Here is a 25005-nt window from a genome sequence, read left to right as displayed (position 1 = left end):
TCTGTTTCCTGCAAAGGTTTCCTTGCTCACTTCTCCTTATCAGTTCTACCAGTTCTGAGAAAACCCCACTCCCTGGCATCAGTGTTCAGGGGCAACTGTCATTGACTCTTACCCCTTCAGTAGAGAATCACCTACACCCAGAGAAGGACAGACTCTTAGTTCCTTTATCAGAATTATACATGTTGACAATATCCTGACAGAGTTAAGAAACATTTTTTCTTTCTTTCTTTCTATGTTATGTAGTGTGTGTAGACTTTCTGCTGCATTTACACAGGTGAGATTGCATAATTTGTGTTGCTTTTGACACAGGCAGTCTGCTTAGATATAAGAAAAATACTGATCAAAATAAAGGGCACTCATCTTCAGTCTTGCTCTTCTTCCGTCATCTACACACCCCCTGACTAGAAGTCAACCCCAAACACTAATGGGTGTGAACAGTTACACTCCCTTGTGCTGACCTACTCAATGCCCTGACCAAAACCCCCAATGTCATTCATCATGGTGAAGAAATAATTCAATTTTATAAGAAGGTCTACAAGAACTTTAATTGTCTGTGATTTCTTCTGTGTAGATCTCCTTGAGTCAAATTCCATAAACATTATTGGGACGCTTATTGATTGTTGTAATATTCGATTATTCATCTTATATCCTGTAGATAGACATTTCCTACTGGCTCCCACCAGCCGCTTGGAGCCCTGTTTGTCATGTGGAAGGGGCTCTAGCACTCATGACATAAAGCTTTGTTATCTAAGATGGAATGCCTCTATAACAGTCTCCTTGAGGGGAGTTTTCTAATTCCAAAGAGCTTCAATTATTTTAATTTGACTTTGTTAGTTGTCTTGCTACATCTCAGCATAAAAGGGGCTTCAAAGACTGGCTCAAATGCATGCTGTATTGAAAGTTTACTGTAGTCATAAGAATATTTATATTTATATTGGCCACTTTATCAATCAGAGATTCCAGCCTCTTCACACTGGTGCCTGAAGCCCTGTCTCATAGTTTCCTTAGAGGCTGTCTCATGATCACCATGAGAATTTCTATCCCCTCTATGTCCTTGCATCCTGATCTATAATGAGTTTAAATGGAATACTCTAGAGAAGGAGATGGCAGTGAGGCCCATGGCTGCCTTCCACAGAAGTTACCCGGGAGTCTAGGCAATTTGATTCATCTTTCCCCATCTGTTTCTTAGTTCTGTGGCTCCCAGCACACAGCTGACAGAGGAGTCTTTGGATGTCTGCCTCAGTCCATCTGTGCTGCTCTAACAGAGCACCAGAGACTCTGGGGAAGAATAAACATTCCATTCTCAAATTCTGCTGGCTGGGAGGTACCAGACCTAGGTTCTTACATCTATTGTTGCTTCTGAGCTGTATCATCACATGGTAGAAGGGATGTGAGGCAGTTGGCTGCCTTGCATCCTTGTCATAAATGCCCAAGTTTTAACCCTTTCAGGAAAGTAGTGCCCAATACTTTGGGCCAGTCATTCAGACCAAAGCTACAAACTTCAGAAATTAAACCTCTAGTGAACTGCAGAACTTTTTTTTTTTTTCATGACTCACTTTAACTATCACATAGGTTATTGCACAGCAAAGCATTGGTTCTGGGTTGTTTGTTTGTTTTTGCGGCTCTTCTAGGAAATCTATTACTAGATAAGTGTAATTTCTTAGGCTCATAGTTCTATGGCTGTAAATGTAAGATTTGTAACCTTTATACCAGAAGAGGTCCTTTGTGCTGTCTCAGCTCATGATGCCAGGCAAAGTGGCAAGGAGGCTTCTGGATGGATAAGTGGAGCTGAGCACATCCTTGTTGTGAGGTGCTCCCTGCAGCTATAGCACCCCTAAACCACCTTGTATTTGAGAGGGGGAGGCCTCCCCACCTCTCACCTCTCAGAGTTTCACCCGCACAGGACTGTCACAATGACAATGAATTCCAACATGACCTTTAAAGGATGTGTTCCAATCATAGCACCTTCAAAAGTGTATATTTCAACACCTTTCATCTACTGTACTCTGCCGCACATGTCTCTAGGGGATGGTGTCTCTTTCCATTGTTGAATTGTTAGGGCTGGATGCAGAGCAGAGCTCACTTTTTAATTGGACTTTAATCACTCAACAAATACTTCCAGAGCAGCTGCATGGTAACCCTCCTGAGATGTGGCCCTGCATCAGGAGGTAAACTGTCTTTGTGGAACCTGGTTCCTATGCTCCACATAATGCAGGCCCTGACGCACACATGTCCCTGCTAACATGGAACGGTGAGATAGTAAATAAAGAAAAATAAGAAAGGTAATATCTCAAACTAAAACCTTTCAGTTAAAATGAAGGTAAAACCTTGAGAGCAATACATTTCTTTTCTGTTGTAAAAATTATAAAGAATGGGCCTGGAAAGATGGCTCTTTAGTTATGAGCACTTTTCGTTCTTGTAGAGGACCTGGATTCAGTTCTCATCCCCCACATGGCAGCTCACAAATATCCATAATTCTGACTCCAGAGTATGAGATGACCTCTTCTCACTTCCATGGGCCCCAAATATGTATATGATATATGCAGGCATACATGCAGGCACAATGAGTATACAAATAAATTTAAAATGAATATGTTTTTCATAATAGAAAAAATATGGGGAATGCACAGTGTAAGTGTACACCATGATAAAGTGAATAAATGGCAGCTAATATAAGAAACCACTCCTATGTAGATAAATGATAGAAACTAATTTCCTGCCCCCATTTCCTGTGGGATAAGATCAGACCCTTTCTGTTCTAATAGGCACATAGTAAGTAATCTAAACTACCAAATAAGGGGACAGAGAGATGGAACAGTGGTTAAAAACACTTGCCCCCCTTACAGAGAATCTGAGTTAGGGTCCTAACATTCAAGTGGAGCAGTTCACAATCACTTGTAACTCTAGAGGGCATCAATGCCCTCCTTTAAGCTCTATGGCTACTCTTTCATATATGCACACACACATACACGCAAACATAAATAAAAATAAAATAAATATTTAAAAAATTAAGGAATATATTACAAAATAAAATATACACAAAGCAAAGAATCTTAATGGTATGGAGTGCCTTTGTCCAAAAAGTGGTAGGTGTACCATAGGTGTCATTAGCATATTTGCAAAGAGTTTCTAATTGTTTTTAAAAGGACAGAAAAAACATTATTTTCAGAAAGTATGTGGCACATTTTTCAGATAGAAAGAAAACAATTTCAGAAGGGAATGTGTCATAACATCTGCATTTTAGAAGTTTGCCATGAGTGGTTGTTGAGTTCAATAGATAACACTTTCTATCTTTTCCCTCCCTGGAGCATGGTAAACTGAGGTCAAACTAGTAAGTGCATTCCCAGAACGGTGAGATGAGTTTGGATATTTCATTGCTCTAAAGCAGATTTTTGTCCAAAATGTAGAACAGAGCAGGCAGAGGTTAAGTGGTTGCTTGATGGAATAAAGGAGGAACTTACATTGAGGGTTCTACAGTGAGATTTTAGTAAAAGTCTAATAATCCTCTAATACAATGACAAAGGGGTTGAGCTTGAAAAGAAAAAAAAAATAATAAGCAAACCACCAGGGGATTGAATCTCTCTGTATGTTCCATGACAATATTGATTGTAAAATTTAAAGATAGGAGAATCAGAAATTGGAAATCAGAAAGTGGAAGCACCATTTGCATAGAACCAAAGTCGAGGCTCCCTCTTGATCACACAAGTGATCAAGGTTCCTCCCCTTGAAGAAATGGCCCATCTTCCTGCAGTTAAAGATCATTCCTCCTTGGTAAATCTTTCATTGTTTCTCTTCTGGTTAGCTTTTATGGTTAACATAACAAAACACAGAGTCACCTAGGAAAAGGGAACCTCCAGTTGAGGAATTGCTTGAATCAATAGTGGCCTGTGGTCCTGTCCTGTTTTCTAATTGATGTAGGAGGGCCTATCTCTCTAAGTGATCATCCTTAGGCAAATGGTCCTGGCTGTATAAGAAAGCATGCTGAGCCAGCCAAAGAGCAGGCAGGTAAACAGTCTTCCTCCATGGTTTCTGCCTCACTCTCTGCTTGAGTTCTTGCCTTGGATTCACTCATTGATGCACTGTGACCCAGAAGTATAAGGCAAATAAAACCTCTTCCTCCCTTATGCTGCTAATCACAGCAACAGAAAGAAAACTAGATCAGTTCCTTATACCATTGCTCATCTCCACACTCTAGGGATGTTTGTTTGGCCTATGGCCTGGTGCTAACATGACCGTCCTGGACATGGGGCATTTGAGATGGAGCAAACAGCAACAAACGAAAGCATGGGCATCTATTCTCCTTCATTGTGTTTCTGACACACCGGTTCTTAGTCCTCTCCAAAGATAAACAGGGGGACCAATGGCAAACAGTGCTCAACCTGCACACATAGTGTGGTCCCCACAAGCTGCTGAAATCATGAGGCTGACACAAAAGACCCTTAGTGGTGCCAACCTTCTGAAGACATTCTCCACACAGGCAGCTGCATGCCATGCAGTGTTGCTTTCCTTCACTTATTTAGTACTTGCTTCTGGAGGAGCTTAGAGAAATCTCTAGTTAACAAAATATTTTCCATTGTATATCACTAAAACATGGTTCATAAATTGAGAATTGTTTAGCTTCAGACACACCTGTTTTACATGTGACTTGGCCCTAATGGGCTGACTGCTATCACTACACTTAGCCCTACTCTGCCTTCTGCCCCATGCCTCTCTCATGAAAACTATGTTCAAGGAAAATGCAAAGCTTTCTGGTTTTAGCAGCTGTGAATATCAGAAAATTGATTTCATCCTCTCAAAGGGAGATGGTTCATCTTATTTTTACCTTATTACATGTATATGTTTATATTGTAAACTGCCGAGATCTATGCTAGAATCTATGGGACAAACAATAGGAATTCATATGACAAAAGCTGGAGGGAAGAGAAGAGAAGAGAAGAGAGAGAGAGAGAGAGAGAGAGAGAGAGAGAGAAAGGATAAAGGGAGGTTTCATTCAGTGTTCTCACTTTCCTAGTCTAAGCTAAATACTTTTTCTTGCTCCCCAAGCACCACATCCTCACCCTTGATGCAGGATATCTGATCACACTGTATGAAAATGTGTCGCTGTTTTATTCTGATTGGTTTGATAAAGAGCCAAGTGGTCAATAGCTAGGCAGGAGAGGTTAGGCGAGACTTCTGGGCAGAGGTAGGAACTCTGATTTAGAACGTGACACAGTGGATTTGGCCAGCAAGATGTGAGGCAAGTCAGATGTACAGTTTGGATAAGAGGTAAAGATCCAGGTGGCAAAACCTAGATTAATAGAAACTGATTAAATTAAATTATAAGAGTTATTTGGGAACAAGCCTAAGCTTTGGCCAAGCTTCATAATTAATAATAAGTCTCTGTGTCATTATTGGGGCGAGGGGGGCTGGCAGTCCAAAGAAATTCCAATGAGAAAGCTTGCTATGCACCCTCTCTTTTTTGTTTCCAGAATATGACCTGGAGCCCTGTGATGACCCTGGAGTCCCTGCCTTCAGCCGCAGAATTGGGTTCCAGTTTGGTGTGGGTGACACGCTGGCTTTCACCTGCTTCCAGGGATACCGCTTAGAAGGTGCAACCAAGCTTACGTGCCTGGGTGGGGGACGCCGAGTGTGGAGTGCACCTCTGCCAAGGTGTGTGGGTAGGTGGCCACACGCTTTCATTTCATTCATCCATGGGCAGTGGGTCAGGAAACAGAGAGGAGGCTGGCCAGGAAGGGCAGAGGCTAGAATTGGGATAGCCTGGACTGTGGGGAGCTCCCTCAATTTCAGAGCCTGATTTGTCTCATCTATAAACTATGTCTCTGTCAATTAGAAGGTTCTGTGAATGGTAAAGGGAGACCAGAGTATGTGCCAAGGGTCTATATGAAGGGGGAAAGTAAGTGTAAAAAATTATAATAATAATACTTAGCAAATGGGGAAAGGGGAAATGCTAACTCTACTGTTGCTGAGACCCATACTCCCTGTGATGACAAAAGGCAGCCCAGAATAGTGCCATTGTTTCCCTTGGAGCCCTTGATTGTGTGTTGATTGTGCATTCCAGCAAAGAAGCATCACCAGTGTTTGGCATCAGAGGTTGATTTAGCAGTGTCATCTATGAGAAGTCAGGCAGTTGCTCTGCTAGGCTGTGGAGTATAGATTTTCATTTGGGTTATTTGTAAGGAGGTTCTCAGGGCATGCTGACCTGAGTGCAGTAGTTCAGAGCAGTGGTACTGTACTTCTCTTGGGCATTGACTGGAAATGTAGAGCCACCATTGCCATCCTGGCTTTAGTGCAAGACTTCTGTGAAGCCTGACCACCTGGTCATTCATTATTCCTGAGACACAGTGTGGCACCTGTCACCCAGCCACAACACTCAGCAGCAGTCTGCTCATGACCAGTTCTTTAAGCAGCCAGACACCCTAAAAAGAGAAAAGAATGTAAGAGATTAACCATGCTTTCCCCAAGACTTCTGGGTTTATAGAGGTGGATCAAAGAGTCATTCCAAGCCTCCAGGTCACAAAACAGAAGAAGGTGTAGGATCCCTGAGATAAACTGAATAAGGAGAAAATGCCAGAAAGTTGGCAGAATATGGCCACATTTCTCCATAGCTCTGATTCTCATCTATTCTAGGCAAGATTCAGGGATGCTCTTGAGTCCAACAATCAGTGCTGGCCTTTGGCTTCTCATGAGCCACGGAGTCAAGCCTTAACTGTAGACAAAACTATCAACATCAAATGTGTTTCGTCCTCTTTCTCATCTTCCCCCACTCCCATCCCATGTTGAAAACCTCTCTCAAGTTTCAGAGACTATCTGGACATTGTTCTGTTGATGTTCTGAGGATTTCCCAGAGCTCTCTGGGATGCATTCTCCATATTTAAATATTTTAACAGTTTCAGTTTGAGTTGTGGGAAAATCCACCTGAATAAAATCAAGCAATTAGCCTAGAGATTGTGAGAGTCAGTTGTTATGCTGTTTTTCTTCCATTCATCATGACAACTCTGTTTTTCTTGGTAGTCAGGAATGCACACTGTTGTCTTAAAATGTGAAATAATTTATTGAGCTCTGCCTGGAGGGTACCATGAGCTTTGCCTGTATTTAGTTAGTGCTGTGTCTATGCAATAAGTATTGTATTGCTGGCTCTATCTTAAAGGTAGGACAACTGAGGCAGAATCTCATCAGGAAACCCCATAGCTTGTGGATTGCCAGGCAGCAGATGCCCTTGGCTCTTATACATCCTACACCCTTGGGAAGAGCCTGAAAAAGCCTTGCAGTGGCCTCTCCTCTAGTCAGCCTTTTGCACTTTGCCTGCTACTTCCTGCATTTCATTTTAGCACAGCAGGTTGTGAGATATCTCTGATAAAGGGCCACAAACTACACAGAATCCAACAGGCATGCAGCACACCTGGCACCACCTTTGTGTCTGAAGTTGTCCACACCCATTGGCTTCTGGTTCCTATGAATTTGTCAGCCATGCAGCTTGGGATTCAGCTCTGCCTCTGCTGACTCTGCTGTCTCTGCACTGAAGATCCTGGGTCCGTCCCCCCCCCCCCCCCCCCCCCCAGCTCCTGAAACCTTGGTTACAGTCTGGGAATTCACATAATCCCCTCTCTATAGAAACCTGCTAGGTCATTCCCATTGTACTCAAAAGGAACCACCCCACAGTAAGGGCCATGCTAGACTTGCCCAGCCTTACTCTGCTCTCATTCAATATGCCTTTACCTGAACCAAAAAAAAAAAAAAAAAAAAAAAAGATATTGGGTACACTAATCTCAATACATAAGTGTTCTACACTCACCCTTACTTGTCTCCTGCATTCCAATGGAGGAAGCTTGCCCTGTCAAGTTGGTTGGTTTCCTGTGGTGTATTTTTTTTTTTTTTGAACACATACTGGTCACTTATGAAGGTTCTCTCTCTCTCTCTCTCTCTCTCTCTCTCTCTCTCACACACACACACACACACACACACACACACACACACACACACACACACGATTCACTTTCAGATCCTCTTTAGCGGCTGGCATGGGTCAGAAATCTGCTTGGATTAATTATCACCCCTTGGACCTATAGTTCCTTCTCTGGAACCCTAAGAGCTAACTCTCCATCAGATGGATATAACAGTCCTCCTTAAACCCTTCCTGGTCCTAGAAACTTTGGTCCATGAACACCCTCTCTTGCTTTCATTAAACTTATGAAAATACAATTTATTTGTTCCTGGCCAAGAGTTACAATCCACCTCAGTGATCACAGGTTGAGTATCCTAGGAAATATGTACTATATGGGATATGGTGAAGGCATATTTAAAATGAACTTGAGATGTATATTCTAATGAGAAAACACATTCAACAGCACTTTCTGACCAAAGGGTCTTTTATAAGGATACAAAGACTCAGAGTTCTCTAGTGTCCAAGGTTGCAAATACTTTAGAGAGACATAATAAAGTGAAGTATTCTACCTGGATTTTGACTGACTGCATTTCTTCTACCACTAAGTTTAGTGTTAAATCATTTGACATTCTTTGTAGATATCATCATCTTAACCCCGTGACTCTCCAGTTCCTTTCTATTTCTTCAATTGATTGTTTACAAATTTTAAAAGGCTTATTTTGATTATTTTTATTTATTTGTGTCTATATGTATATGAACATATGTGTGCAGATATCTTGGAAGGCCAGAAGAGGGTGACAGCTCTCCCAGAGCTGGAATTAACTACAATTTTGAGCCACTCTATGTGGTGACTATTCTTAGCTACTGAGCATCTTTCCAACCACTTCATTCATAATATTATAAAAAAATTAATAAATTTTTATTTCTACTCTTAATGGTTTATCCAATGATAGTGTTGATTAGGAAAATCAGTTTAATATAACAAACTGATTAAACAGTTTCCTTTTATGCAATTCCTAGATATCTTGAGTTAATATAGGACTTGCCTTGCACTGGGGAGGGCTTTCTATGTTCTAGGCACAGGTAAGCAGCTTATGTGAATATCAGGTTAAGCTTGCTTTAAGAAGTAGATCTTGTTGTTTCTATTTTATGGCTTTTTTTCTTCTTCTTCTGGTTCTCCATACCTTTCCTCCAAAGCATGTGTCTATGTAAATGAAAGCGAGTTATTAGTCTTGTCCATTTCACAACAGTTTCAGAGGCCCCACCATAATTTGTACCAAATCATACTAGCTGCAGGCACATATATCTTCTCCCAATGATTATATCTCCAAACCTCTGTGACCTGTATGACCTTTTGTGGCCTCAATGTTGTGCAGATGGGCAAGTCTCTGAGGTGACTTAAGCCTGTCTCCACTTTAAGCATCACACGGGCATACTGAAAGGTTAAATTTCTTATAACCAAATGCTAAGGAATCAGCATCTCCAACAAAATAACCTTTCTATCATTGGATATTTGTTAATCCCTATAGATTATGTGGCTAGTGTTTGTGTGTCAGACTTCCAACCTGCAGCTGTGCAGTGTGGGTCTGTGGATTCTGTCGCTTGACCTTGTATGAGTCATATGCTGCAGGAGATCTGAGTAGGAAGACTCTTGACTTCACAGGTTGACCCCATTGCATAGAAGAAGGAAGGCCAGAGTCAATTGATCCCATCACATCACAGCTGATTTAATTTTAATTAATTGAATTCTAAAACTCAAAAAGAGTTCAATTTTTTTCATTACTGGTTTATTAGTTTCTCTGTAAAGAAGAAAGTGATTTGTCTTAAGGGATATGATATCCCAGCACTTTAGAGAAATATTTAAAAAAAACTATTGAAAGAATTTTAAAAGACTTAAAAAGCAAAACATTTATTTGCAATGATGATGAGGGGTCATGTGGATCCCTTAAGCAAAGTTCAAGGAATTTTCAGCACTTGGGTCAATTAACTCGGCAATTTTCTGGGCACCTGCTTTTGGTGGTGTTGTTTTAATTTTTATCTTCCATGTGCTTTTTTTTACTATTATGGAAAAAGAAAAATAATTAGTTTTCATTTATGTTTACAGAAACATAGTTGAAAGCAGCAATATAACAAGGAACAAATTTTTAAATTTAACTGGTAACAAAAGATTTATTCATTTTAAAAAGCTTAATTTTCCAGTGTACTGTTTGGATATTAGTTGTACATAGCCAATGTGAACGAATGGCAGAGATGCTTTATACTTTCCATGTTTCTGGTGCTTTCTGGGTAGACCCCACAGGTCAGAGGAGTAGGTTCTGCCTAAGTCTATTCAATCAGTGCCAGCTGTGAAGCTGCAGCCCACAAATACCCATGAGGATGGGGGCAGGCAGAGAGGGAGGGAGGGTCAAACAGTCCTCTACAGAGAGAAAATTGGAGTCACTGCTTCTTAAATGTGGATGCCTTGTTTTCTGTAGCGTTTCCCCTGCCTCCCCACCCCTGGGATGAAGCACCAAGGCTCAGAACTTCTCAGGCTCTTTGGCATATTTCCATTTTTATTTGTTGTGTCTATCTTTGAAGACTGAATAGGCTTAATTTTCTTTTCTTTTCTTTTTGTTTTGTTTTGTTTTGTTTTTTTGAGACAGGGTTTCTCTGTATAGCTTTGGAGCCTGTCCTGGATCTCAATCTATAGACCAGGCAGGCATTGAACTCACAGAGATCCTCCTGGCTCTTCCTCTGGAGTGCTGGGATTAAAGGCATGTGCCACCACTGCCTGGCAGGCTTAATTTTCAAACAGGCTGCCTAAAGGACCTTAGCATGATGGATTGCACCTACCTAAGATTGTTACTGTTCAGCTTATAAAAATTCTCTAACTGGCAAGTTCATCATGGAGGAGAAAAGGAAAAACAGATCAAGCAAACAAAATTCTCTTCAAAACCTGATGATGTGAAGGGTGTGGAGGCCAAGGAAATCCTGTTCCATCATGACTAAAAAAGGAAAACAAACTACTTCTAATTGAGCTCCAGGAAGTTGAAGTCACAGAGGCCTGGGCTCCCCAGACACACTGCCCTTGCAGAGATGATGATGATGATGATGATGATGATGATGATGATGATGATGATGGCAGTGGCAGTGACTGTGGGAGTGGTGGTGGTAGTGTGCTACCTCTTTTGATTAATGATTATTTTCCCCTCAACATTTTAGAGCTCAGTGAGTTCTTGACTGAAATTCTTCAATTCCATAGATGAGAACACATACTCATTTGGTTTCCTCGGGCTTCCTAGAAAGTTGGGTGTCATTTACTGTCAGCTTTACCTTGATTTCAGGTATTTTATTTCATGCAGATTTGGTGCTGGAAGTTAGTGGCCCTTTTCTTCCATTAAGAAAAGGCAGAGAAATCTATCTCTGTTACCTAATGCTCTTCTATCCCCAGATGAAATGTGAGCTCTATGCCATGTGACCAGATAACTTGGTGACTTTGTCTGCCTTTAGATTCCCCCCTTTGGTACCACACAGCCTACACAGGGGAAAATTACATCAATATAGGAGTAAAACTGACAAATTGGCAAAAGATGAGTCAGAAAGGAGGGATGGTAACATAGGCATGGTACTTGGAGCATCCTGATTCTATTCTCAAACCTCTTTCTGGCAGAGTGCTGGGTTTCTGTAGTAAGAATCATTTGGTTAATGTATATAAGAAAAACCTGAAAAGGAGATGAATGGGATGTGTTTCCTACTGAGTTGTAAAACACTAATCTACTTTTGAGACTATCCTTGGAAAGCAAGTGTACATTGATAGAGTTGGGGTAGTCATTCTGTTGGAGTTTTTAATCTACCTTAATCAATAATTCCACTTTTGAATCCTCTTTTTTAATGTCCCGTTTATTTTAGCTGAATGTGGAGCAAGTGTCAAAGGAAATGAAGGAACATTACTGTCTCCAAATTTCCCATCCAATTATGATAATAACCATGAGTGTATCTATAAAATAGAAACGGAAGCTGGCAAGGGGATCCATCTCAGAGCCCGGACCTTTCAGCTATTTGAAGGAGACACTTTAAAGGTAAAATACTTTGTAGACTGTAACCAAGATTTTTCAATCCAGGGAATCCATCACCAGACTACCTGGCAACTGTTATCTAGTAGCTATATTTGATCTATTTCTTTATCTATGTGCCTGTCTACTTGTGTCTATCTCTATGTCTATTATCTATCTACCATCTGTCTCTCTATTATCTGTCCATATCTTCTATCTATATGCCTGTGTGCTTATCTGGATTTATCTGTATTCTATTATCTACCACCTGTCTATCTATGAATGATGTATCATCTGTCTATTTATCACCTATTTATCATGTATGTATATGTTTATCATCTCTTTTATGTATTCATTGATCAATCCATTTATCTATGTAACATTTTACATAGACATATTAATATACCTTTATTTACATTATTTAATCCGATTTATCTGAGAGATTATAACATAGTAGACTGTGTAGACTTGGAAATACTCTCTGTAACAGTAGACCAGCACTGCTAAGCCATGTATCGTGGGAAGATTACTTAATTTGAGACTTGGTTTCCTCCTGTGAGCATGCAATGAAAATGACTTTTCTGGCTGTTTCAGTGTTAGTGTGATGCATAATAATAGTTGTTAAAACTGACAGAGCCCTCACCCACTCTTTTCCCAAGTTATTTTTAGTTGTCAAATGTGGTTATCACACTTAGATTGGGAAGGATCTCATACAGTGATAAAAGGAGCCTACCCCTTATACATAAACAAGGCACTGGAAGAGCTAGAGTCTCAGCACAGAACAGTGGGATTCTGGGTCCTATCTGGTCAGATCCCAGCTCTAGCAGAAACATCCTTAATGCTAATGTTTCTCCAGTGACTCACTTACCCTCCGTAACTATTTCAAGAAATTGAAGACTTTCCAGGTCCTAGGAAAGGGAGGCAGACATTAGGAGACCCAGCCCCAAGACAGTAAAAAAAGAAGGCTTTGAGATAAAAAGTCATAAACTGTGGAGCTTACTCCCTGCCCCTTCCAGGGAGAAGGAAGCAATTCTCCAGGTCATGGGGCTGACTTGTGTCAAGGGAACACTATGCTCATATTCTCGAGTTCTTTCTAAAGTTCCAGATTTTGTAAGTCAGAATCAGCTACAGGAACACAGCAAGGGCACCTCTCTTATGCAGTGGCTTCAACTCACATTAAGCTATGAAAGGATTTAAAGAGTCACTTCAGAGGAAAGAGTGGCCACCTCCCTGCTGGCATTCCTTCACCTGGGGCTGAATGTGCCCCTCTGTGCTTCCACTCAACCTCACAAGGAGTGTTGTGTGGGTCAGAGACTCCTCTATATTCACCGGCCTTCCTGCCTCCCATGCTCAAGATGGGCTATTTTTCAATGCCATAATTTAACAGTGTCACTTTTTTTCGTTTCAATAGACTTTCACGGTCCCATGCTGACAGCATGAAGGGCTATAATTAAGCCAGGAAACAAGCAGTCTCACTAAAGCAAAAGTGAGACTGCAAGTAGGAAGTTTCTAGATTCTTTGATAACCTCAAATTTAGAAGTCAGTATGCCTTTTAGATAAAGTTTTAGGTGAAATTTAAATGTGTTCTGTGTGTAATGGGAGAGATGGTGATTAGAAACACCGAATGAAATGAATGCTGGGAAACATTATTGGGGCACAAAGAAGGAAATCATTTCCATTTGGAAATGTGTTCATTATAAATAATAAGTAAAAAAAGTTTTAAGAAGAAGAAAACAATTTTGTTTACCACATTTAATTGCAGGAAAACTGCCCAACATATGAAATGCCATTGCATTTTTTTCCTTAGACTTTGTTGAGTTTTATGATAAAACCTTCATATTGAAATAATCTGTTTCAAGTTAAATCATCTTATTAGGGGCCCAGGCTGCTCACACTCATCTTCCACACCACCATGGCCTAGTCATAAGGACTTTGGTTTCATTTGCACACTCACAGGTACACATAATGTGAACAAAGGACAGAATTCAGTTTTTACGTATGCATGTATGCAAGAAAGCAGGTGTCCTGGGAAGAGTTCCAGGGCCCAGCTCTGGAAGCCAGGAAAGCTTCTCCCCAAAAACTCTCAGTTGTGACTCAAGATGTCACATAATATGCTGTGACCTATGGGAGTACATCCCTGTGGTTCTAAGAACCAATTGAATGCCAGGCCTGGGCAAGGGGGTGTTGCAGCATAGATCCTCATCATGGAGTGTGGAACAGGAGACCCCAAGCTGCTTCCCCTGACAGCCACACTTGTATTGGTTGCTGGTGGCTGAGGGGCCCTGGCCAAGAATACCCTGAGAACTAGCATAACCCATCTTTCTTTCTTTGTGAATGAATGCAACTATGAGCCCCATTTTCACTCTGCAATCACAGAGCCCCAGTCACTCACTGTGGGTCAGCTGCATGCTCACTCTCTGAGAGCTCCTTCAAGGATGTCACAGCTGCATACAGAGCTTAAGCTCTGGTGACGTGAACATGGCTCGAAGACCTGCTATCCTGGGAATGGAGATATTTACACAAGATTTTTACTCTTTTTTTTTTCAATGTAATATTTTTATACCTTAATTGGCAATTTTTTATACAATGTACCCCAATCAGTCACCTCCCATTTCTTCCAGGTCTACCCTCCCACCCTTGTAGCTGGAAGTTTTCTCTGGTCCCACCTAGCTCCCGCAGCCCCCCGGTCCCACAGCCACTTAGACCCAAATAAACACACAGAGGCTTATATTACATCTTGTTTACACCATGTGGTGGCTGGCAGTATCTCCTCTGCTCTCTTTCTTTCTCCTTTCCCTCTCTCTAGTTAGAATGTCCCACTTAACCTCATTTTGCCTCACCACTGGCCAAACAGCTTTATTTATCAACCAATCAGAGCAACACATATTCACAGTATATAGAACGACATCATCATCATACTCTAGTGACCTCCCCTGCAGAAAAGAAAAAAAGATACACCAAGTCCAATTTGTGCTCATATACTCATTAGAGCATGGTCAAACTCCCAGTGGCCTGCCCCTTAAAGATAACTGAGTCCTTCCTTACTGTACCTCCATCAGATGCCATCAACTGTGAAAGAGCTACACTTAGGCATCTTTATCATAATTGTTAAGGACTTTCTTCAATAGCTTCCTGGCTAGACTGTTCCACTGTGCATCAATTACTGTCTACAGAACCACTGAGAGTTTGTCCAAGGGCTCCATCCTTCCCTGTGTAGACAGGAGCTCACGACTGAGCAAAGGGCTCATCTGTGTTTAACTTATTCTCTGTCCTCATGTAGCATGAATCCTAAAGAGTCTTATTAATAAAATCAAACCTGAGGCCAGTTATTGGAGTGAACGCTAGAAGATCAGAGAAGCAGAACCTGAACCTGAATGCTTAACCAGCCAAATGCTTAACCAGCCAAAATGCTTCTAGTTTCTGGTCTTCACGCCTTATATAATCTTTCTCTTTCTGCCGTCACTCCCTGGGATTAAAGGCTGGGTTTCTGGGATTAAAGGCATGTGTCACCTGCTTGGCTGTTCCTAATGTGGCCTTGAACTCAGAGATCCAGAGGAATTTCTGCCTCTGGAATGCTAGGATTAAAGGCGTGTGCTACCACTGCCTATCCTCATGTTTAATATTGTGGCTTTCCTGTTCTCTGACCCCAGTTAAGTTTATTAGCTTGCACAATATTTTTGGGAACACAATACCACATCCTCATGCATCCTTCTGCATGCATGCCCATAAGATAGAGAATGACCTGGTATATGGAGGGACCCAGGGACTTTCAGAGAGACCTGGATATTTTCTCTTGGACATAGAACCCAATATTGAGTGTCAGAACTCTTCTGACATCTGACAGAGCCATATTTTAAAGTAAAGTTTATTCTTAGAACAATAGCCTATAAAAATAGCCTTTTCAGTAAGGAAATGGCATTTTATCAGACAATTCAATATTTGCATGCTTAATTGCAGTGAACTAAAATAACAACTTAATTATTTTTCTGAACACATTTTCTTTTTATGAGCACATGTATGTGAGATCAGCCTGTCAAGCAGCATATGATTTATCCATTAGTGGAAGGGGGTGACTGAGACAGACTAGGAGTTAGGCAGATCCTTCACAATCAGACACACAAGGAAAGGGAGATAAATTATAAAGATGAGATGCTCCCACTTTCTTCCTCATCCTCCCAACCTAGGACAAAGGTCTGGTGAGCCTTTTCTCCTGACAGTAGGTTTCCCTTCCAGCTGACTGGTCCTGACTGCTCAGGTATGTTCAAGAAATGAGCACGTTCACCTGAAGCTGTGGGCCTATCAGTTCCCATTTCTTTGTCTAAACTGACCAACCCAAAATAAGGGGCAGGAAAGAAGACCTATACCAGCCCACCGGAAACATTTAAAACCACAGTCCTTCAGGGGAAAATGGAGTTTGATTTCTGGATTTTCTTCCTACTTTGTGGGGAGTCTCTCTGTCTGTCTTTCTTGGTGTCTCTGTGTGGATCTCTATGCCTCTATGTCTCTGTCTCTGTCCCTTCCTTCTTTGTATGTGTGTATGTGCTGCTTCCCTTTTAATAAAGTTTATTACCTGCTGCTGTCTGCTGTGCCTGAGGTTTTTCCTGCCTTTTAGTTCTACAATTGGTGGAGAAATGGACCTGATTAAAACATCTGGATCAGTGGTTCTCAACCTACAGGTCTAAACCCCTTTTAGGGTCACATATCAGATATCCTGCATATCAGATATTTATATTAAGATTAATAACAACAGTAAAGTTACAGTTATGAAGTATCATTAAAATAATTTTATAGTTGGTGGTCACCACAACATGAGGAACTGTATTAAAGGGTCAAAGCTTTAGGAAGTTTGAGAACCACTGCTCTAGATGGTACATTTTCAGAAACTAAAGGTCTGTTAGAGGGGATAACAGTGGGGCTAGATCTGACATCAGAAGCTGTAGAAGTCTCTGGAGACAGTAATTAGGTTCTTTAAGAATAGGTGAATTCTCCTCAAAAGAATCTAATGCACATTTAGTTTTCTTTCCTTGAGACCTTTACCCACAAGGTTTTCATCTCTTGGTGAGGGAGGCAAAGGACACCATTCCCAATCAGCACACCACCAACACTGGTAAAGGAAAGGCTGCCACACTCAGTGTGATCACATGTCCAAGATAGAGTCAGACTGTCAGCAGAAAGAGTGCTGTGAGAAGAGGGGTATGTGTCACAGGCTCTGCAGTAGTCTGGTAGTTTACCAATCCAGGGTATGGTGTTGGTTCCCCAGTGGTGAGAATGCACTGTGCACCCTAAACTGCAGTTCTGCACCCTCACCTTAAATATTTGTTCTGAGCCAAGCTCTGGGGTCTCTTTCTCCTAAAGATTACATCTCTCAACTTCACACCATTCATAAACAATATCACATGTACAGGATTTCACGGCAAGTTCTGCTGTTGTGTGATAGGACCCTTCTACTGCTGTGCACTCACATGCCATACTTACAAACGGTGATGGTTTCAACACTGCCATGGTTCAATGCATTAGAGAGAAGTGAAAGGAGAGGGAGATGCCTGTGCTGTGGCTAATGCTGCTCCCAGTGCCTTTGCAATGAAACCCTGTAAATAACAGTCAATGAGAAGAAGAAAACAGTGGATAATGGAACCAGGAAATGCACAGAAATTTCATTTTAAAAAAGATAAAAACTGGTCTTCAAAGCAGTGAATGAAAAATAATATGAACAAGAATGGGCCCAGAAATCTTTTGTCTATGGTGTTAGTGGGAAAAGTAAAATTGAAAGGAAATAGATTATTTAGTTCCATCATCCACCTGTATTTCTGTCAACTAAGTTTGAAGTTCTGCATGAAGCTGCATCCTTAAAGCTTGGAATGGCTTGTTAAAATCGCTGCCTAACAACACAGATTAAAAAAATTGTGGACTGACTCTGCATCCTTTCACCAGGTCTACGATGGAAAGGACAGCTCCTCAAGGTCACTGGGAGTCTTCACAAAAAGTGACTTGATGGGGCTGGTGCTGAACAGCACCTCCAACCACCTGAGGCTGGAGTTCAACACCAATGGGTCAGACACCGCCCAAGGCTTCCAGCTCACCTACACCAGTGAGTAGCCCATGGCCAGCCACACATGTTATCTTGGCTATTTCATTAGGGCACACCTACTATCTATCTGTACAGTGAATTTATGTGATGGATATCTTTGCTGGCTGCACACTGAACCCTGTGCACTGACTTGTAGTTTTAATTATCTCCTTTGTTGATGAGGCCATATTTGGGGCATTTTAATAGAGGACATAGCTTTACACTGATCTGTATAGAAGGCATCCTACTCTAAGAATAAAACAGCTTGGCCAGAAAAGAAAACATCTTGTAACATTTCAAGACAGACTTTGTATAAAAATACAGATTTTTGTATAGTGAATATGTTCAAAACCTGATGAATATGTGTGTGGAAGATTTAGAGAGAATGTTTGATATAATTACCAGTACTCTTTAACTCTTTAAAGGACTGATTATGGTGTGTGTATGTGTGTGTAAAATCACATGCATATAAACACATATAAAAATGTATAACAACTGGGCATATGAAATATTTAGAGAGAATATTTGATGTAATTATAATAATCCCTGAATGACTGATATACAGTATATATACATATCTGTATGTATGTTCTCTTTTAGAATTGAATTATTGTGCTTATTTATGTGTATGTGTGTGTGGCCATGTGAGTTTATGTACACCATGTGAGTGTAAGTGCCTGCACAAGCCAGAGGGTGTTGAAGTCCTTGGAACCAAAGTGACAGGCAGTTCTGCATCACCTGATGTGGGTTCTGGGAACCAAACCCAAGACCTCTGTATAAGCAGTATGCACACTTAACTGCAGAGCCATCTCTTCAGTACTCTGTGTGTGTGTTCATAAATGCATATAATCATATACATCTATTTGTAGAAGCACATACACAAATGTATGTGAGGGGCTGTTATCTGTGGTAAAGACAAGGGTCCCTGCTGCTTTTTATCAGTTAAGGACGCTGATCAATTAAGATCTGGACATATCTAAGACAACCCAGATTTTCATTGATCCGAAGGTTTGGGGCTTTGTGATGACTCTGGGGCTTGAGAAGTTTGAAAAATTCATATTTAATCATGCAGAGCTTGTCAGAGCTTATGCCTCTGTTTGAAGACTAGGCATATGGGGGACAGGGAAGGTTACAGTCCCACATCTGCTATCCTGAGCTAGTGCAAGTATCTAACAGGAAGTTGAACCACCTCAGACCCTACTCTGTACATGACATCACAGTTGCAGCACTGAAGAGCTTTAGACAAAAGTGGAGTTAATGCTCAATTGTAAGAGAAAGCCACTGTTTCCTGTTTGTGAATAATGCTGTTGAAATGACTCAGTGAACGGGAAGGGTTGTTAACTAATTCACACATGTAGTAAGTCACAATGGATATCACAGGGTTTAATTGTGGTTATAAATCTCTTTAGGTGAATCCCACTTAAAAATTTCAATGTCAGAGTGTTCCGTGGGAGTTCTTGTGAAGCCCTTGTGGATAGGATATGGATATGTGTACATGTGGGGTACTTGCATGAGTGACCCTTTTCCAACCCCATGTTCTCCATCATGTTTGATGGCTTTTCTTTCCTTATTGGGTGTCTTCATCTCCATTTGCTAGCTCCTCATCTTGGAGGAACACAGTTTGATTGTGGAAAACTTGTGGGATACTCTTTCAATAGTGTTCTGAAAGTAAAGCATAGAAGACAACATGCCCACATTTGGCTGGGTGGCCCGTTAGTTCTCTTGCCAAGGAACACCTTTTTGGTACCTTTTCTCATCATCCACATCTCCTGTAATGCGTCTTTACTGAAGATCAGGAAACTGTCACCTGAGTGATGCCCGCTCTTCCATTACCTGCCAAGCACATTGCTCTCAGCCTTGTGGCTAAGCTCCTATATTTGTCTCCAAAGACTGTCCTAGGAAAGGCATCGAGCCTGACTTAGATTATGTCACTGCTTATCAAACACTGGAGCTGCTTCCTGTCTCCAGTAGGTGTGACTATTTATGGATGGGCATCCAGTTATGTGTTCTTGTGGGTGTGAATGCAGCATCTGTATTCACCCATGCTGGAACCTCAAGTGACTAGCTGTGGAATCATGAGGAAATCACAAACCATCCCCAGACTTTTTAATATTACCTCCACTTTTCAAAAAGCATTTAGAGAATCCCCTGGGCTCTAAATCTCTGGAGTTGGTATTGACGGGAGAGTGTTGTCTTGTGTGACCACTGTCATCATTGACAAGGCTTCTGCAATGTGATTTTCCCAGATCACACCTGCCCATGTAAATAATGAAATTCCAGGTTTCTCTTTGACATCAGCACAGTGGAGAGACAGATGTTACCTCCTCACACTCTGCTGAGGATCTTTCTGAATGCATCAATCTATTGCCCACCTGTTTTGGGGCATAATGAATAATAGGATCTGTTTAATGACATAGAAAGTCAGACATCCCATAAACAGAAGAAAGGGGTATGTCAATAGTTTGTCTTGGACTCTCATTTGGTTCTTCTGACAAGAAAGCTGACCTCTTCCCACTCACCTGGGATTACATGTCCTTGTTAATACCTGCAGAAGCACAAGCCTGGGAATCTTGTATGTACTATTGTCTCAGAACACAGTCATTCTATGACATGGGAAATATAGCAATAATATAGACAGGATAGTGACAATGGCTATATAATCAAAACAGTATTGATTCCACATTAAACCCTAGATTTAAGCACATCATAATTAGATTTAGGAAATCCCTGCTCCCACAATGCAACCCAATACCTGAAACAAAGTTTTATTCCTGAGGCAAGGATCACAAGTGATCCTAACTACTTTCAATAAACCTGTAATCACTTTGTGCTAGGTTTTCATCATTTGCAAAATAATGCAGAAAGCCCCTGGATTACAGATAAAGGAACTATTTACTAAAGAATTATATTGAGGAGAACAACTCACTAATATAAGACATGGCAAATTCATTCACAGAGTCCTAGAAGGCTAATCACTGGTGCCATGTTGCTTCATGCCACTTGATTTGGTCTCCACCATCCAAGAGCTTGAGAGAGAGAAGAGACTGGCATACATGCTCCCCAAGTCTTAAGCTAGCCAAGAGGCCATGCCCTAGGGGCTAGTATCCCAATGCCATAGGTGGAAGGAATACCCACTACAGGGGAAAGATCATGAATGTACAGGTTTTGGATCCATTAATGTACACATGTGGGTGGATTACACTAATCACAGAGAGTGAATACAACACTCAGTAAACACAGTGAAGTGTTTAGAAATAGGCACAGAGTATTTGTATGTCCTTTAAAACAGATTCATGCAACTCTTCACATTTTCTTTGGGTCCAAGGCTTTGCTAAATCATTATTTTTTCTCCTTCAGTAAAGTTGAGCATTTATCCAGATCTTAAAGGGATTTTCTAAAGTTTCACACAAGGAATGATATGGTGGTGCCCCAAATTTCAATGTATGACCAAAGTCCAGAACTGCTGGCATACTTACTTGCAAATTTTTATATAACTGCAAATTTAAAAGAAAATTTAAAATACAAAAGGTATTGATGTAGACAAAGACACTGGCCATGATGATAGAGAAAAGATCAAGATTGGTCCAATTTGTAATAGATACATAAATTAGTCATGTTAAGTAGTTAATATTAAGGGGTAAAAGGGGGAACCGAAGCAGCACTTGCAAGTAAACCTGAATTGGAAACACTGCTTCATTCTGCAGGTGTACTCTGGCCTTACGGATGGCATTCTCCCATGATGTCACCATGTCTGGGATCTGATTCTCATAATCTCTTAGATCAGGGACAACAGAGTCCAGTGTCCAGTTTGTGTCCCTCTGCACCTTACAGGGCTGAGTGATCTGCCATGACTTGTGAAGCTTTGACCTGACTAGGATAAAGAGGGAATAATAAAAGACAAACACGTGTGCAGAAAAGCTGGGATTGAGTTGGTCATGTGCTCTGATGGAGATGCACAAGCTGCAGCCTGGGAACTCAACGTGTGTGTTTTATACACCTGAATGGAGGAGATAGGTTTATTGTTGAAAGAGGAGGCAGGTATATATCCAAGAGGAGGAAGATGCAGTCTATATTTTCTGTGTATACTGTCAGCATCTGCACATTGACCAGGGGATGGTTTTGTCATTTCCATGGGTCTGAGGCAGAGGGGTTCTTGACACAGCTGTGCTCATACCAACAGTACACATTTGCTCAGGACTTCATCCATTCTCCACGGTGTTCTGAAACGTGGTACAGAATGGTCCATTCCTCATTTCCAAGCTGAGCTCTGTGGAGTTCTGAGTGCACCCAGCATCTGGAACAGGCAGGGAAGAGGAAGAGCTTCACTTGACATGTGCTTTTGTCTTGCTTTCTGACAGCATTTACAAGGTATCAGCAAGAACTGCAGTTGACCCTAGCCTGTTTTGTTTTCTTAATATTTGAAAAAATACATTTCAAAGAAAATTTCTAAAAAAAAATCTTTAAATCCTATAATGAATTCAGAACGATCTTTGAAATGTATTGTCTTTTAAATTTTTGTAAGCACACACCTGGAATAGCCACTCTTAAGAAACTATTCACTGGGCTGGGGAGATGGCTCAGAGGGTGAGTGCTTGGTACATAAAAAGGAGGACCTTAATTCAAATTCCCAGAATATGTTAAAACCCAGGCATGGCTACATGCCTGTGGCTCTGTACCTCTGGAAGGCAGACACACGGAAGGATCACTCTTGGCTGTCAGATTTTCTCCAGGTTCAATGAGAAACCTCATCTCAAATGACTAAGGGAGGAGCCTAGATATTTTCTCCATATGTGCATAGGTATGCAGTCTCAGACACACACACACACACACACACACACACACATACACACAACAGAGATATGCACACATAGATACACTCATACATGCACACACAAACACACACCTCCATACATATACAGACAGACATATACACATACACAGACACACACACACATACAAATACTTTTCAGTACACAACCTGCTGCAGAGTCTGAAGAAGAAGCTGGCTCCTGCTGCCTTGTGCACCCTTAGTTGTTTAAATAAGAAGAAATAAACAAATTCTTACCACAGTTTATCAAAAGCAGTTCCTACCTGGAAGTGGACAAAGAGCCACGGTGCCAAGGAATGGGTCCAGCAGCTTGTGGGAAATCCTTCTTGCTGATAACCAGTGACTACACAGATGATGTGTAACTAAAGAGCACTTAGGGTTGTGCTGAGTCAGTCCACAACTGTGGCTCCTGCTAGGGGGACCTGATGGGGAAGGGTCATGTTCAGTATCCGTGAAATTGGTCAGTAGAAATGAGGCTGTCATCTGTGTGCAGAGATAAATATAATGATATGCTCAGCTATTAGGTGTGTATGCAGATCTGGGAGAAGTAAGGTCATGGCTCCAATTCCTAGAGAATGATGTAGTTTAAGGTGTTCATCATTGTACCCAACTGTTTGAGTTTGATCTTTGTCAAATTGCTACTCTGTGTGTGTGTGTGTGTGCGTGTGTGTGTGTGTGTGTGTGTGTGTGTGTGTGTGTGATGATAGCAGACAGAGTCTTCCAGGAACAAAAGCATGATTTAAAAATAGAATAATCCATGAGAAAAGGTACTTGGTGCTAGATATCTCTATACAAAAGCTGCCCACTCTTTATTTTCCTAATCAGGAATATTGCATATCCTTCTATGTCCTAAAAGCTCCAAAGTTTTTGTCTACATCTTTTGTTTTCTCTAATAGGATATGATCCAACTAAGAATTATATCAGTCAACCTCATGTCACTGACACAGACACTTCAGTAAGAATCAGTAGAGCTGGCCGTTGGAGTCAACTAGGTTTTCTAATGGCTGTACCCAGCAGGGCTGCATAAGAGGTTGATTGCACCATGGGCCTGGGTACCAGGTGTTTATAAGGGTCTACACTTGACTGTAACTATCAAGGGGGAGGTCTTTTGCTCTGCCTCTTGGCATTGTTATAAATAGACCTTTGAAATAAAGTTGTGGGCCGGTGGATAAGGATCCAGGCCCACCTAAGTGTATCCTGTTTTTTCTCTCCCCTCTTTATTTCTAACTGAGTCTTTTATCCATCATTCCTCAATAGTCCCTGGGATAAATAATTGTGGGGGCTGGTCCACCACAGCTGGCCTAGAATTAGCAGAAAGGAAACATGGCCGAAACCAAAATGGCTTTTCCGAAGAGAAATTCAGAGTCTAGTAAGGATGTGGAGTCAAATGGCCTTTGAGTGTGTGAGAGCATGTAGGAAAGTGCAGTAGAGTAGAAGATGTGTATGTAGGAGAAGCAAGAAGAACTAGGCAAGCAGGCTTGTGAGGAGCTGATCACAGAGGCATCTAAAACTGTCCCCATCGAGGTGTGGTACACAGTGTGTGAGTAGAGAAGTCACACAGAACCCAGGGAGTCTGACAAGGGTGAGCTCACAGTGGCCCAGATGCCACTATTCAGAGGATGGGTATGGCTACATATGGCACATGTCATGCCACCACCATCCACGAAGGCCTGAGAATAAATGAAGTCAGCCTGCTAGATTCACACTCATAAGCAATAGTCTTGAGCATCAATACTTAGACATCGGTACTTAGAAGTTAAGTAGTTGAATTGTGAAGTTTTATACCTCCCCCAAAGGACTGCCTTGATCACATAGGTGTACTCAAAGGAAGTAGAAGAGCAGACAGGCAGATTCATGTTCCATATGGGAGCTTTGTAGGGACGACCAGACACATGTCTCTGAGGAAAGCCCTGAGCCAGAGGAAACTGAAGTTCAAAGTCATTGTGAGCACACATGCTGTCATGGTGGTATAGTAACTAGGCCAACTTCCCTTCAGGGTTGCCTTTATTGAATTAACTTCCTCCCTGATTCCATACTTATCTAGGGATACCCTCATAATGGTGTGGATGTCAAGGCAGCTCTCCCTGTAGAAAGAGGGTGATTTATTGATGTGGACATGGGGAGTCAAATCCATGGACTGACTCCATTAGTTATCTTAAATTGGGAAATTGGCATCCTGCCAGCATATTAAGTCACA

The 25005-nt window shown here is 41.4% G+C and overlaps 1 protein-coding gene across 1 annotated transcript in view; it reads left to right on the top strand.

The window, feature by feature from the left end:
- Positions 1-25005, top strand: part of Csmd1 (CUB and Sushi multiple domains 1) — a 600818-nt gene that overhangs the window by 297978 nt on the left and 277835 nt on the right. Inside the window, exons 16-18 of the mRNA XM_036209300.1 lie at positions 5469-5657; positions 11771-11940; positions 17845-18001. Of these exons, the coding sequence (XP_036065193.1) occupies positions 5469-5657; positions 11771-11940; positions 17845-18001 (516 nt within the window). The remainder of the gene's footprint in view (positions 1-5468; positions 5658-11770; positions 11941-17844; positions 18002-25005) is intronic.

The sequence above is a fragment of the Onychomys torridus genome, chromosome 17 (genome assembly GCF_903995425.1).
Source record: "Onychomys torridus chromosome 17, mOncTor1.1, whole genome shotgun sequence".
NCBI classification, from domain to species: domain Eukaryota; kingdom Metazoa; phylum Chordata; class Mammalia; order Rodentia; family Cricetidae; genus Onychomys; species Onychomys torridus.
This window is presented reverse-complemented; position numbering and strand designations above follow the sequence as displayed.